At 36.6% G+C, this 14,134-nt stretch overlaps 1 protein-coding gene across 1 annotated transcript in view; it reads left to right on the top strand.

Annotated features, from left to right (window-relative positions):
- The window catches only part of LOC127850302 (mitogen-activated protein kinase kinase kinase 4-like), a 37,689-nt gene extending 25,166 nt beyond the window's left edge, over nucleotides 1-12,523 (top strand). The window contains 6 exon segments of the mRNA XM_052383245.1: nucleotides 6,010-6,166; nucleotides 6,978-7,097; nucleotides 7,350-7,456; nucleotides 8,108-8,119; nucleotides 8,121-8,288; nucleotides 8,965-12,523. Of these exon segments, the coding sequence (XP_052239205.1) occupies nucleotides 6,010-6,166; nucleotides 6,978-7,097; nucleotides 7,350-7,456; nucleotides 8,108-8,119; nucleotides 8,121-8,288; nucleotides 8,965-9,015 (615 nt within the window). The 3' untranslated portion in view covers nucleotides 9,016-12,523.
- Nucleotides 12,524-14,134: the final 1,611 nt, after the last annotated feature.

Here is a 14,134-nt window from a genome sequence, read left to right as displayed (position 1 = left end):
TTTGCTTGAAAAAAGTGGCTTCCAAGAGCGGGGCATTTTTCCTTATATGGCTATAGTAAAATCTTGTTAACACTCTTAGAGGCCACATTTACTGTCCAATCAATCTTAATGAAACTTGGTCAGAAGATTCATCCAAATAATATCTTGGATTAGTTCAAAAATGATTCCGGTTTGTTGAAAAACATGGCTGCCAGGGGGCGGGGCATTTTTCCTTATATGGCTATAGTAAAACCTTGTTAACACTCTAGAGGCCACATTTATTTCCGATCTTTGTGAAACTTGGTCAGAAGATTTGTCCCAATAATATCTTGTTATCTCAGGTGAGCGACATTGGGCCTTTCAGGCCCTCTTGTTTAACATTCAGCATGGTGTCCTCTCTCTTATTCAAGTAGTTTTCATCTGATCTTTACCAAACTTTGTCAGAAGTTTAATCTAGATGATCTGAAGGCCAAGTTCGAACATGGGCCATCCCAGATCAAAAACTAGGACACAGCGTCACTTAGTACGTTTTACACATTGAGCATGGTGTCTGCTCTCTATTTCAAGTAGTTTAAATCCGATCTTCACCACACTTGGTCAGAAGTTGTAACTAGATGATATGTAGGTGAAGTTCGAACATGGGCCATGCCGGGTCAAAAACTAGGTCACGGGGTCACTTAGTGTGTTTTAAACCTCACCATGTTGTCCGCTAATAGACCCTTTTCACAATAGGCCAAAATTGATAAGAGCTCAAAGTCACGTGACTCGCAGAACTCCAGAACAGGCTGATTGTGTATAAATTTCCAATAGTCCCTGGGCAACGCTGCATCTGATTTTTACATTTCACTCTTTTGGACATTCGGTGATGTAACGACTTAGAAAAGACAGAATAAGTTATAAATATGTACTTGACATTATAAGTGTCAATACATTTAATAAATTGTCTTGATTAAAGTACTTGTTTTTCTTCATTTTTTCACACATTTGACACGCTTTGTTAAAGCTTTTATATCGCGCTGTTTGAATAAAGATCTATCTTGTTTATTGATACATCTGTTGTTTAATAGCCCCTGTGTTCCGTATAAACCAATTATCTCGTTATGATCAGATACTGTGCCGACAAATACTAAATAACAGCATGGTGTCATAAACCACCCGTGGTAGATGCCTGGTCATTGAATTTTGAATATGGGTCATGCCGGGTCAAAAACAAGGTCACGGCGTCACTTAGTGCGTTTTAAACATCACAATGTTGTCCGCTCTCTTAATTCAAGTAGTTTTCATCCAATCGTCACCAAACTTGGTCAGAAGTTGTATCTAGATGATGTCTAGGTCAAGTTTGAATATGGGTCATGCCACAGGTGGATAGCGTGTGGCTATGATATTAATTAGTGAAAACATCATTTTGAATGATAAATAATCATATTATAACGAAAAATTAACTTTTCTGAAAAAAAAAAATCACTATCAAATATATATATAACAAGGTATGCAACTCAAAATCATCCGAAAACGGAGTGCATCGTTTTGAACAGCCATTACAAAGGTTTCAAACGGCGCTGGACAGTTAGTTTTGATGTTACGGCAAGCAGGGTAATAACGTTTTTTCATACGTTTTATTAAATTATGGTACAGTAGACTCTCTGTAAACCGGACGGTCGCGGGACCGGCCTGATCGTCCGGTTTTCAGAGAGTTCCGGTTTACCAAGAGTTTGCATATTGCCGAAATATACATGGTATGCATTGTGTACAGAATCACATAAAAATAAAACAAACCATATACATTTACATGTAGCATGTGATAACTGTACGCAGGTACTGATGATGTTAATTGTATTCTTAGAAAATGTGTTTTTAATCGATTAAAAGCAAAAAATATTCCATACCGACTTGTTTTGATAAATCCCAAAGTGAGTGTGGTGCTTTATACATGTACGTACGTGGCATTTGTAATATAGGCGAGTGACGACACAAATAAGATTGTTGTAGATACACGATTTATTATATTAAACATACACACAAGCAAACAACAGCGTCATAATTATTTTTAAAGATATTTTTCAAGATATTCATAATCTCAAAACCTACTAATTCTTGAAGTTTACGATTTCACGAAAAAGTCCAAGATCACTCTTTGCTTGAAAGCACATTTCTCCTTTATGTTAAAAACATGGCTATAAGATCTTTTAAAATAACCGAGAAGATCACAAGAAAGTGATCGTCGCAACGGCATGCATTAATTTTTTAATTAAATTGTTAATCATAGGCGATGATAAATAATTAATAAAACAATCGAGTCAATCACTTTTTGGTGTTATTGCGAGGTTATTATAGACATTCACAGTTTGTTTTACATTACTTAATCTGACTCCCATAGTGCGGTAACGACTTGACACCTTTATGGTCTGTTTAATCCGATTATCGATAATTGCGCGAGCAAAATGTGTGACACCGCACTCGCTGTGCTGACAAGGTATTGTTATTTGACGCCTCGGGCATCTTGAGAATTTAGACCGTCCGGTATACTCAATGTAATTTACATTGAAAATGACCAAATTTACGGAGATACCCGTCCGGTTTCCGGTTTTCAGAGAGTTCGGTTTATTCAACATTTTTTAACAAAGAAATAGAAGGAGAAAATACGGGACTGGCCCGACCGTCCGGAATCGGGAGAGTTCCGGTATTCAGAGAGTCCGGTATTGGCAGAGTCTACTGTATCGAGGTTCGTGAACTTTGCAGGGAAAATGCCCTTTACTCCGTGAAGATTTCAGTATTAAATACTGCATGATCAGTGTCAACTGGGTCATGCGAATTGTGTATCGTGTTATTTCTGAAAAGTTTACCCAGCATTTGTAAAAATATTGCAAGACATATACATTTCCAGAAAGGAAATTCATTTCTGCGTTGAATAAGACCAAGATCGTGAAAATCGCTGCAAAATTGATGAAGTAATGGCTGTTCAAAACGATGCATCTCGTTTTCGGATGATTTTGAGTTGCATACCTTGTTATATATATATTTGATAGTGAATTTTTTTTTCAGAAAAGTTAATTTTTCGTTATAATATGATTATTTATCATTCAAAATGATGTTTTCACTAATTAATATCATAGCCACACGCTAACCACCTGTGGGTCATGCCGGGTCAAAAACTAGGTCACGGGGTATCTTAGTGCGTTTTAAACCTCACCATGTTGTCCACTCTCTTATTCAAGCAGTTTTCATCCAATCTTCACCAAACTTGGTCACAAGGTTTATCTAAATGATCTCTAGGACAAGTTTGAACATGGGCCATTCCGGGCCTAAAATTAGGTCACGGGGCACGGGGTCACTTAGTGCGTTTTTTAACATTCAGCATGGTGTCCGCTCTCTAATTCAAGTAGTTTACATCCGATCTTCACCAAACTTGGTCAGAAGTTTTATGGAGATGATCTTAAGGCCAAGTTAGAACATGGGCCTTTCTGGGTCAAAAACTAGGTCAAGGGGTCACTTAGTGCGTATTAAAAATTGAGCATGGTGTCCGCTGTTTTTTGTGAAGACGACATGCAAAATATTGTGTGTCAATGCGGCATGTGGGGGTATTCGCCACGTCTGTGACAAAACTCTAGTTTTGTTTTGAAATTCTTTTAGTAAATAAGGCATTTTATTAAAAACATTTTCCTCTATTACAATAGAAGCCTTAGGTTTATTGAGACATTATGCCAGTATTAGGTTTATTAAGAATTCTTGATAACGTCCACAATAGGATCGAACCCTGGTCCTTCTGATGCTAGTCACGCAACATATTCACTATGTAACCATGAATGAAAAGTTGTATGTTGTTTTGAAGCTTTTTATTTATCCCTATACCACTTTGAAACGTATTTTAACGTATTTGTAGTCTCTTAGAAAGTTAAATGTAAAAAGACCTTTCTTACTAAATTCAAGATTTAATTGACTCACTTCCAAACCTTAGATTTTGATGAGTAGCAAACAGCATAAAATCTGAACAGACTGCAAGTTACTCACAGGCTGTTCAGGTTTTATGCTGTTTGCACGTAGCAATTTTCACTGTGCTTCTGAGTGGGAAAAGATTATCATTACCTTTATGCTGACCTGATTGGGTCTGTAGGTGTTTATAGCAGTCAATATTTGGATACTTCATAGATCTATTACGCATGACCATGAAATCATCATTTTTGGTCATAAATCAAATACTATTTAAAAACCCAAAAAACAATTTTATTTCAAGATTTGATTACTTATGTTTAAGACACACAAAGCAACAAAACAGCAAGAAATTCATAGAACCTATTTGTACTGGCTAAGAAGCAGCATTGTAGTGAATTGATTTTATAATTTCTTTTAAAATTTGGGCATGGAGGATTGACAAACAGAAAAAACTGGTTACTGGCCTATGGTTTTGAAATATATCTGCCTCTTCTTGAAATTGGCGAGTGTCACCTGATATACTGTAAAATGATTGTGATTGGTGGGACATTTCATGTGTAGACCAATCCAAGAATTTAAGATCCTCATGAATAATTTATTCACTTATTTTTTTATGCTCCCCCAAAATTTATTTTGGGTGGAGCATATAGTCGCCGCTTCGTCTGTCTGTGTGTCCGTCCGTGCACAATTTTTGTCTGGGTTATTTCTCAGCAACTAATGATCAGAATTCAATGAAACTTTATGGGAAGCTTTACTACCAAGAGGAGATGTGCATATTATAAGCGGGTTCTGTTCGGATGTTTTTTATGTCCCCCACTATAGTAGTTGGGGACATATTGTTTTTGCCCTGTCTGTTGGTTGGTCTGTTGATTGGTTTGCGCCAACTTTAACATTTGCAATAACTTTTGCAATATTGAAGATAGCAACTTGATATTTGGCATGCATATGTATCTCATGGAGCTGCACATTTTGAGTGGTGAAAGGTCAAGGTCATCCTTCAAGGTCAAAGGTCAAATATATGGGTCAAAATCGCTCATTTAATGTACACTTTTGCAATATTTCAATATTCAAGATAGCAACTTGATATTTGGCATGCATGTGTATCTCATGGAGCTGCACATTTTGAGTGGTGAAAGGTCAAGGTCAAGGTCATCCTTCAAGGTCAGAGGTCAAATATATGTGGCCGAAATCGCTCATTTTATGAGTACTTTTGCAATATTGAAGATAGCAACTTGATATTTGGCATGCATGTGTATCTCATGGAGCTGCACATTTTGAGTGGTGAAAGGTCAAGGTCAAGGTCATCCTTCAAGGTCAAATATATGGGTCAAAATTGCTCATGTAATGTCACTTCTGCAATATTGAAGCTAGCAATTTTATATTTGACATGCATGTGTATCTCATGGAGCTGCACATTTTGAGTGGTGAAGGGTCAAGGTCAAGGTCATCCTTCAAGGTCAAACGTCATATACGGGGACATAGTGTTTCACAAACACATCTTGTTCACAGAGTTATGGCCCTTTGAAATTTTCTGTAAAAAAATTATTGTCCCCCAAACGTTGTACTGTGCCCTCAAGACGTTTCCTTTTATCTGAATATATAGTGCAATATTGTGACAAAAAAACACTTTGGGGAGCATCACCCGTCTCCAACAGTTTCTTGTTTTAAGACAGAATTACTGTAGGCAGGAATGACAATAATATCCAATGTAGTCCACATGCACATCCTGTGTTTGTTTCACAATCCAGATAAACCTAGATGCTACACATACAGGATTACACTGTACACTGTGCAGCTTATAAAGTAAAGCTGTATCACTTGTGTTAACTTTGTTTTGGTAGAATAGTAAGGATAAAATGCTAGTATAACAAACACATCGGAATATAAATGATGCAAATGTCTAAGTTTGGGGGTTTTGGGGGGCACAAAATTAGATATACACAAGTTTATGTGTGCACCAAATAGTCATTTTTTAAGCCATTAAATGTCTTTACAACAAATAAAAATGCCAAAATATTATTACTTAATGAAGGGACACGAACTTGTTATTCTTCAAATATCAAGGCAGCTGTATGTTGTTTTATTCCCCTGTTCAGACAGGAGATGCTGGTGTTTATGGAGTATTGTGATCGGGGCACGATAGACGAGGTGTCACGTAACGGTCTCACAGAGGACCTCATACGTATCTACACCAAGCAGCTGCTGTGTGCCGCCCAGGTGCTCCATGACAACAAGATCGTCCACCGGGATATAAAGGGTGAGCGGGATTTAGGACACATTGGGAAAGCAGTGGGGTTATTGGACATACATTCAGTCCCATTCCCATTCTAAATAAAGTATATATTTTTCCCAATGACAGCCCAAAATTCCAAAATGGAGGTTAAAAAACCAACAATACATTTAGTTTTAATAAATCTCAACTTTTAGTTAATATCCCTATCAAGATATCCATGTCAATCCCAAAATGGTAAAAAACACTGGCAAAGATTTGTAGATTGTGGTGTCAACTGAGGTGGCTAGTGCAGTTTGGAGAGGGCTGGACTATCCTCTGATCAAGGGCTTGATTTCAAACCCAGCCACATAACTTGTATTGGAATAAGCCATGAAATGATTTCTAGGGTTGTATTCCCAATATATATCATTCAGATTTCAATGGCTGGCTTCAGTATGTGCACTTAGTGCTTGTAAACCAGGGATATAGGGAAAAGTGTGAGTAGCTTAAATTGACAGCCGTGATAGAACTGAAAAATTGTTGAGATTGGCAAATAAGTCAAAAGTATTTAAGTGTATATATTAGGTATATAAATATAAATTATTTTGTTAATTGTCAAATCCTTTGAAAGTTTATGGAGCAACTACTTCCACATCTGTCAATTGAAATCATTTAAATATATCAAATTTAGTAGCATGCATGTATTAGACTGTATTAGTCACAGTTTTAACAAAACTCTAGTTTATATTTAAAACAAGTGGTTTGAAGTAATGTGCATTAATTTGAATACAAATACTAAGTTACCACAAACGTGCAAATGTAAGTTTGTAGTCATTGCTTGATTTCCAACTTTCAGGGGCCAACATATTCCTGACATCATCGGGATGTTTGAAGCTGGGAGACTTTGGCTGCTCTGTGAAACTCAAGAACCACACCACCATGGTTGGTGAGATGAAGAAAATGGTGGGAACCACAGGTTAGACTCTTCACTTTTGATATATATAATCAAGTTTCTAATTTTCTTTGTTGTCTTTTTTTATATCGGTATGCATCTGTGTATTTACTATACAGATAAAGGTGACATCTGTCAAATTTCCATCAGAAAGGTTGCTTAATGTACTGTAAAATCAGAATTGCATGTCATGGATTCTTTTATATTGCAACTTTTATTGTAAAAAAACTTACAAAAGAAAATCAATGCGGAAATGAGTCTACTTGTTGATTGAAGCATACATGGCCCCTGAGGTGGTAACCAAGAACGACAGTGTAGGCCATGGTCGTGCTGCAGACATCTGGAGCGTAGGCTGTGTTGTCATAGAGATGGCCTCAGGAAAGGTGAGATTGTGTTACATATGATGTGTATGGGGTGATAAGCTTGCATCGTGTTGGATCATTTATGTTAACTGGGCTAAAGCCTGTGGGTAAAGTGTTGTCTTAGTTTCGCCTGAGCAGCCCACTTTGTCTAATCTGGGATGGCACTTTTTTGCCTAAACTGGACTTTTGCAGAGAAAATACTTCCTTTAAATGACATATAACATGGAACAGAAAGAGTTGTACCTCATTTGCCTGTGTAGTCCACACAGGCTAATATAGGACAATACTTCCAGCACGCAGCTCAGGTTGAAGTTAATGTTTACTGGAGATGGTGTTTACCAGGTCCTCAGTCTGATAACTGCTTAGGCAACGTTCAAATGATCTATCTCAGCCTATCCAGCATTGTGATGCCATTCAATTTGGGGCAAGGATCAAATTAAGTCTAAAACTAGGCCTTTAATTAAGGCTCATTATTTGACACTACGGAGCTGGATTGTTTGCGTTTAAAAGTGCTTCCTTTAAAAGAAAAAAAAATAGCATAAAAGCGTAAAGTTTTGTCCCTGATTAGCTTGTGTGAACTACACATGCAAATCTTGCACGACACTTAACATACATTCATAAAACACTAATTTTACAGAGATTGTCTCATGTTTCTTTCCTATTTCTTACCAGAGACCGTGGCACTGAGTGTGAGAACCACTTCCAGATCGTGTTCAAGCTTGGGATGGGAGGGACACCAACCATTCCAGAGAACCTGTCAGCGGAAGGCAAGGACTTCCTCAAATACTGCCTGGAACAGGACCCCGAGAAACGCTGGTCGGCAAGTCAACTCCTGGATCATCCATTTGCCAAGGTGTGTAACCAGTTAATAGCAGTTAAAGAGTGAAATATTGAAACTCAAAAATTATGTTCAGGAAAAGTATTTCTGATTTCAGCTTAATTTATAGCAAATATGCAATGCTTTAGAGTGTATATTTGTATACTCTGATCCCCACAGGCTCAACTGGGATGACACTTTCCGCTTGTATGGAATTTTTGGTTGAATGGAAATCTCTTAAATGAAAATCCAGTTTAGGAGGAAATTGTTTTCTATGATTAGCATGTGCAAACTGGGAAGTGACTTTATCCAAATGCCTTATGTCCCATTTGTCAAAGCGATGCTTACTTATTGTCCCCTACCGGTTTCACCCGAGGGGACTTATGGTTTGCGCTCTGTGCGTCTGTCCGTGAGTCTGTCTGTGTGTCTGTCTGTGAGTCTGTCTGTCACACTTTTCTGGATCCTGCGATAACTTTAAAAGTTCTTAATATTTTTTCATGAAACTTGCAACATGGATAGATGGCAATATGGACATTATGCAAGTCGTTTAATTTTGTCCCTGGGTCAAAAATTGTGGTTGCTATGGCAACCAATAAAAAAATAATCTGAAAATGGTCGAATTTCTGACAATGGTGGAGCCGGTAGGGGACCATATTGCTTGACAATAGCCTTGTTTTTACATGTATTCCCATGTTATCATTTATCATTGTAGATCTACGACCCAGAGCGTGATAATGAGAATGTTGACGAAAGCCCGACCTAGCCCCAACTGAAACGAAACTATCTGGAGACAAGATTGTAGTCCCATTGGCTCACACATTTGAAATCCTTATATTGTGATAGACCTTATCTAGTTTCAAGATTAGATTTACCTATATTCCCATGTATATGCCTGCAGTGGCATTTCTTGAGTCGCATATGGGAAAACTGGGCTTAATGCATGTTCATTAAGTTTCATCCCAGAATAGCCGATGCAGTCCACACAGGCAAATCAGGGACAACACTTTCCACCTAGTCCAGTTTTATGCTAAGAAGACACTTTCTTAAAATGGAAAATTCCATAAATGTGGAAAATGTTGTCCCTGATAGGCCTGTGAAAATGTTGTCCCTGATAGGCCTGTGCAGACTGCACAGCTTAAACTGGTACAACACTTTATGCATGCATTTTAAAGGCATGTGGTCCAGTTGTTTATATTGTGTCAAATTTAAAATATCATGGCATCAAAAAGTTTTGACAGGTTCAATAGCTGATAATTGAAACAGTTCTTCAAAGATTGTTAAGAAAAGCTGTCTACATTGTGAGTTATAAGGAATGTGATGGTATTTATTGGGCAGGGGGTGGGGGAAACGAATGGATTAAAGTTCTTATATAAGGGAGTATATTTTATTTCAATGCTTTAAGACTTATTTAAATGATCTGTTAAGTATATTTGTAATTGAATGGTCAAATGATTTTGCTGACCTATTCCATTAGTTTGATATATATGCTGTTATCTATTTATGAATAAGCTGGGCTTTAAAGCAAGTCATTTTGGGAAATAATAGTGTAGTTGGGCTAATTTTCCATGTCAGTATCTCTTTTCTTATTTCCACGTCCACAAAGTCTCCAACACAATAAAAATAGACTGTTTCTTATGCCATAATCCATAACCATTTGAAATATTTGCACAAAGGAGTTTATTGAGATGTGGATAAAATGTTAATCTGTCAAACCTAAAAATAGTTACTGGTAAATGTTAATTCTTTCATACAAAATAGTTTTCAATGCAGTAAAAGTTATTTGCTTTCATTAGAACTGATGTCATTTTAGCATGCATTCAAGTATTGTACTGTTGTTTATGAGCTATTATTCTTGGATACTTAATGTGGCCCTTTATGTTTTAGTTTAAAACTCCCCAGTCTGAGTCTACAATATTTATTACAGATATAGATCTTTCCAAGATTGATCTTGTACAGTCACTCAGACTGGCATAAAAGCTACATTGCATGTCACCATTATGGGTTTTAGTACAAATGACCTAACCATATCGTCCATTAGTCATGGAAGCACTATTAATTTCCATTTACTGGTATGTATATTTTTCAATTCACATCCAAAATACATTTGCTTACATTAGCATATAACAGTTTTCTTTTCCAAAGAAATAGAATGTCTTTTGATACTTTGTTGATTTGTTTTTTATTAGAGGTTGTTATCAGTAATTCATTACTTCAAGCAACTTATCACTAAGTGAGCTTAATTGCATATCAACCATCGTTGCTATCAAAAGTCTAATGTCTTTTTTTAGCTTTTTTTTTTTATGAGAAAACCCGAGGTATTGTCATAGCCATCTCATCGTCCGACTTCCGCATCGTGCTAAAACCTTTACATTTTGTTAAGGTTTCGAACATTGGCTCTTAAATCAAAGTGCTTCAACCTACAACTTTGAAACATCACATGTAGCTTCACCTTGATTAGTTCTACATGCCACACCCATTTTTAGGTCACTAGGTCAAAGATCAAGGTCACTGTGACCTCTTAAAAAAACAAAATTCTGACAAGCTTTCATTTATTAAAAACTGCACCAGCAGCCAAGCGTGGCACCTGTTATGCGGTGCTCTTGTTCTCACATTTATTTTAAGCATGCTTAGAGTTTCCTTTTGAAATTTAAAGTTTGTCCTTTGTTATTTGTTAAAATATTTTTATGAAGCATTTACTGGCATTTTTAACCAGGTTTTTTAACCAGGTTTTCCGAAGGAAAAAAATGGTTATTAGATTGGCGAATGCGGGCGGGCTGGCTGGCTGGCGGGCTGGCGGAACAAGCTTGTCCGGGCCATAACTATGTCGTTCATTGTCATATTTTAAAATCATTTGGCACATTTGTTCACCATCATTGGACGGTGTGTCGCGCGAAATAATTACGTCGATATCTCCAAGGTCAAGGTCACACTTTGAGTTCAAAGGTCAAAATTGGCAATAAATGAGCTTGTCTGGGCCATAACTATGTCATTCATTGTGAGATTTTACAATTATTTGGCACATTTGTTCACCATCATGGGACGGTGTGTCGCACGAAAGAATCACGTCAATATCTCCAATGTCAAGGTCACCACAACTTAAAATAGATTTATTTTGAAACAAACTTACTAAGGGGGTTAATTTTGTTTGTTCATTTAAAAGTTCAGTTTGAGTTGTCTCCCTTTATCAGATTTTTTTTCACAATGAAAACCTGGTTTTGTGACAATTTTGTCCCTTGTTAGATATATCTTCTGATATGCTTGTATTTGTCTACAAATGAATATGTTGGCAAACTCACTCTCAACTCTCCACTGTTGTTTAGCTGTGTTTGTGATCTTGCAAACAAAATGTTTTTGAACTCTTAATTTAGAAAAAAGGGGCATATTATGGGAACACCTGTTACAGGCGAGCACTTAGGTGTTTGTGGGAAGGGGGGGAATCAAGGACAACTATCTGCTCAATACTGGTAAATCAAACAGTTTAAATACAATCAACATGAAACTTGGTTTATGGCCACAATATCGCTTCCAAGTTTCATAACTAGCCTTATTATATTAAGCACTTCTGAATTATGGCCCTTAAATTATTTTCAATAGCCAAATACACCTTATTTGCTCTACTCAGATAGTTGATATAGATCATCATGAAAACTGTGGGCTTATATAATATTATGTCTCCATATAGTGTGATAAGCATGAAGACATAGCTTTGGATTGTATTTGGGTTTGTGAGGTCAAGGTTAACAGATTTCTTAGCAGAGTTCTTTCTCTAGCCCTTTGTGTGTTGTTTATGCTCTGTTAATTTGTGTGGGAGTTGTTGTGATAGAAGTTACCAGTATGCATCTGGATGATTGCTATTACAGTAATGCTAATTTAAAGGCAATTTTTGTATGATAATGAATTAAATTTTATCATGTACATACATTTACAGAAACTATTATTGGTATTGCTAAAAATACAGTGATAGGCATAATTCCAATGCTGATGTTTTAATTAAGTGTACACTTAGGTTTACTGTAATTACCGATATACTGGTATGTCGCATGTTCAGAGTTGCTTATGTTATGTGATAGTGATACTGCAATGTTAAGAGAGTTGTTATGAGAATGGTTGTTTGTTGACATTAATTGACTGTAAAAAGCATTTGTTTTTGTATCATACAGATGATAAATTCCATTTATTTTTGAAAGTCTTAACACATATTTTTATTCAAATATTGTTATTGTATTATGATAATTTATTCTCCAAGGAAAAATAAATCATGTGATATTTGATTGTTGAGTTCAGCGTCTTTTTAGCTCACTTGAGCACAACATTGTCATGGTTACCTGTTGTGATTGTCTGTTGTTAGTAGGGTTCGTCATGTGTTACTTGTGGACAACTTTTACTTTGTTATGCTCTAGATGCCACATTTATTGTCCAATCTTCTTGAAATTTTGTTATAACACTTTTACTAATGATATCTTGACCAAGTTTGAATCTGGGTCATGCAATGTAAACAACTATTTCACTTTATACAATTAAAGAAAGAATGTTAGCAGTCTAGAATTCAAATTTATAGTCTAATCTTAATTGGTAAGAACATTTGATCTAATGATATCTCGACTCATTGGAAAATAGTTCTTGCTACTTGAGAAATATGGCAACCAGCGGGCCGGGAAAATTTCCTTATATTGCTATAGTGAAACCTTGTTAACAATCTTAGTCACTCTTTTAATTGAATATTTATGAACTTGGTAAAAATATATATTCCTTTGGAAAACCTGGTTAATAATGATGTCTAGCCGAGTTCGCAAAATAGTTCTGGTCAATTTAAAAACATGGCTTTCAGGGGCCAGGCAGTTTTCCTAGTACAGCTATTGTGAAGACTTGTAGTAACTCTACAAAAAATTTTTTTTAGACCAATCTTCATGAAACTGGTTGAAAACATTTTTTCTTATAATATTTCAGTTGAGTTTGAAAGTGGTTCCTGTGTGTTGGAAACATGGACACCAGGGGGCAGGGAAGTTTTTATTACATTTTATGGGTTTAATGTAGAAGTCAGCATAGATCAATCAATGGAACATGGGAGGTTCTTGCTTTGTTGTATTTCAGTCAATTAAATATATTTTTATGCCCCCCTTTGAAGAAGAGGGGGTATATTGTTTTGCACATGTCGGTCCGTATGTCCGTCCGTATGTCCGTCCACCAGATGGTTTCCGGATGATAACTCAAGAACGCTTAGGCCTAGGATCATGAAACTTCATAGGTACATTGATCATGACTTGCAGATGACCCCTATTGATTTTGAGGTCACTAGGTCAAAGTGACCCGAAATAGTAAAATGGTTTTCGGATAATAACTCAAGAACCCTTATGCCTAGGATCATGAAACTTAAAAGGTACATTGATCATGACTTGCAGATGACCCCTAATGATTTTCAGGTCACTAGGTCAAAGGTCAAGGTCAAGGTGACTCAACTTAGAAAAATGGTTTCCAGATGATAACTCAAGAATGCGTATGCCTAGGATCATGAAACTTCATAGGTATATTGATAATGACTCGCAGATGACCGCTATTGACTTTCAGGTCACTAGGTCAAAGGTCACGGTGACTTGACACAGTAAAATGGTTTCCGGATGAAAACTCAAGGAAGCTTATGCCTAGGATCATGAAACTTCATAGGTACATTGATCATGACTCGCAGATGACCCCTATAGATTTTCAGGTCACTGGGTCAAAGGTCAAGGTCACAGTGCCAAAAAACGTATTTACACAATGGCTGCCACTACAACATGACAGCCCATATTTTATAATTACTTTGAAAAGAATTCAATTGTTTCATGTATTTTTATGCTCCCCCAAAATTTATTTTGGAGGGAGCATATCGTCGCCGCTTCGTCTGT

Source organism: Dreissena polymorpha, chromosome 11, assembly GCF_020536995.1.
Source record: "Dreissena polymorpha isolate Duluth1 chromosome 11, UMN_Dpol_1.0, whole genome shotgun sequence".
Lineage (NCBI taxonomy): Eukaryota > Metazoa > Mollusca > Bivalvia > Myida > Dreissenidae > Dreissena > Dreissena polymorpha.
This window is presented reverse-complemented; position numbering and strand designations above follow the sequence as displayed.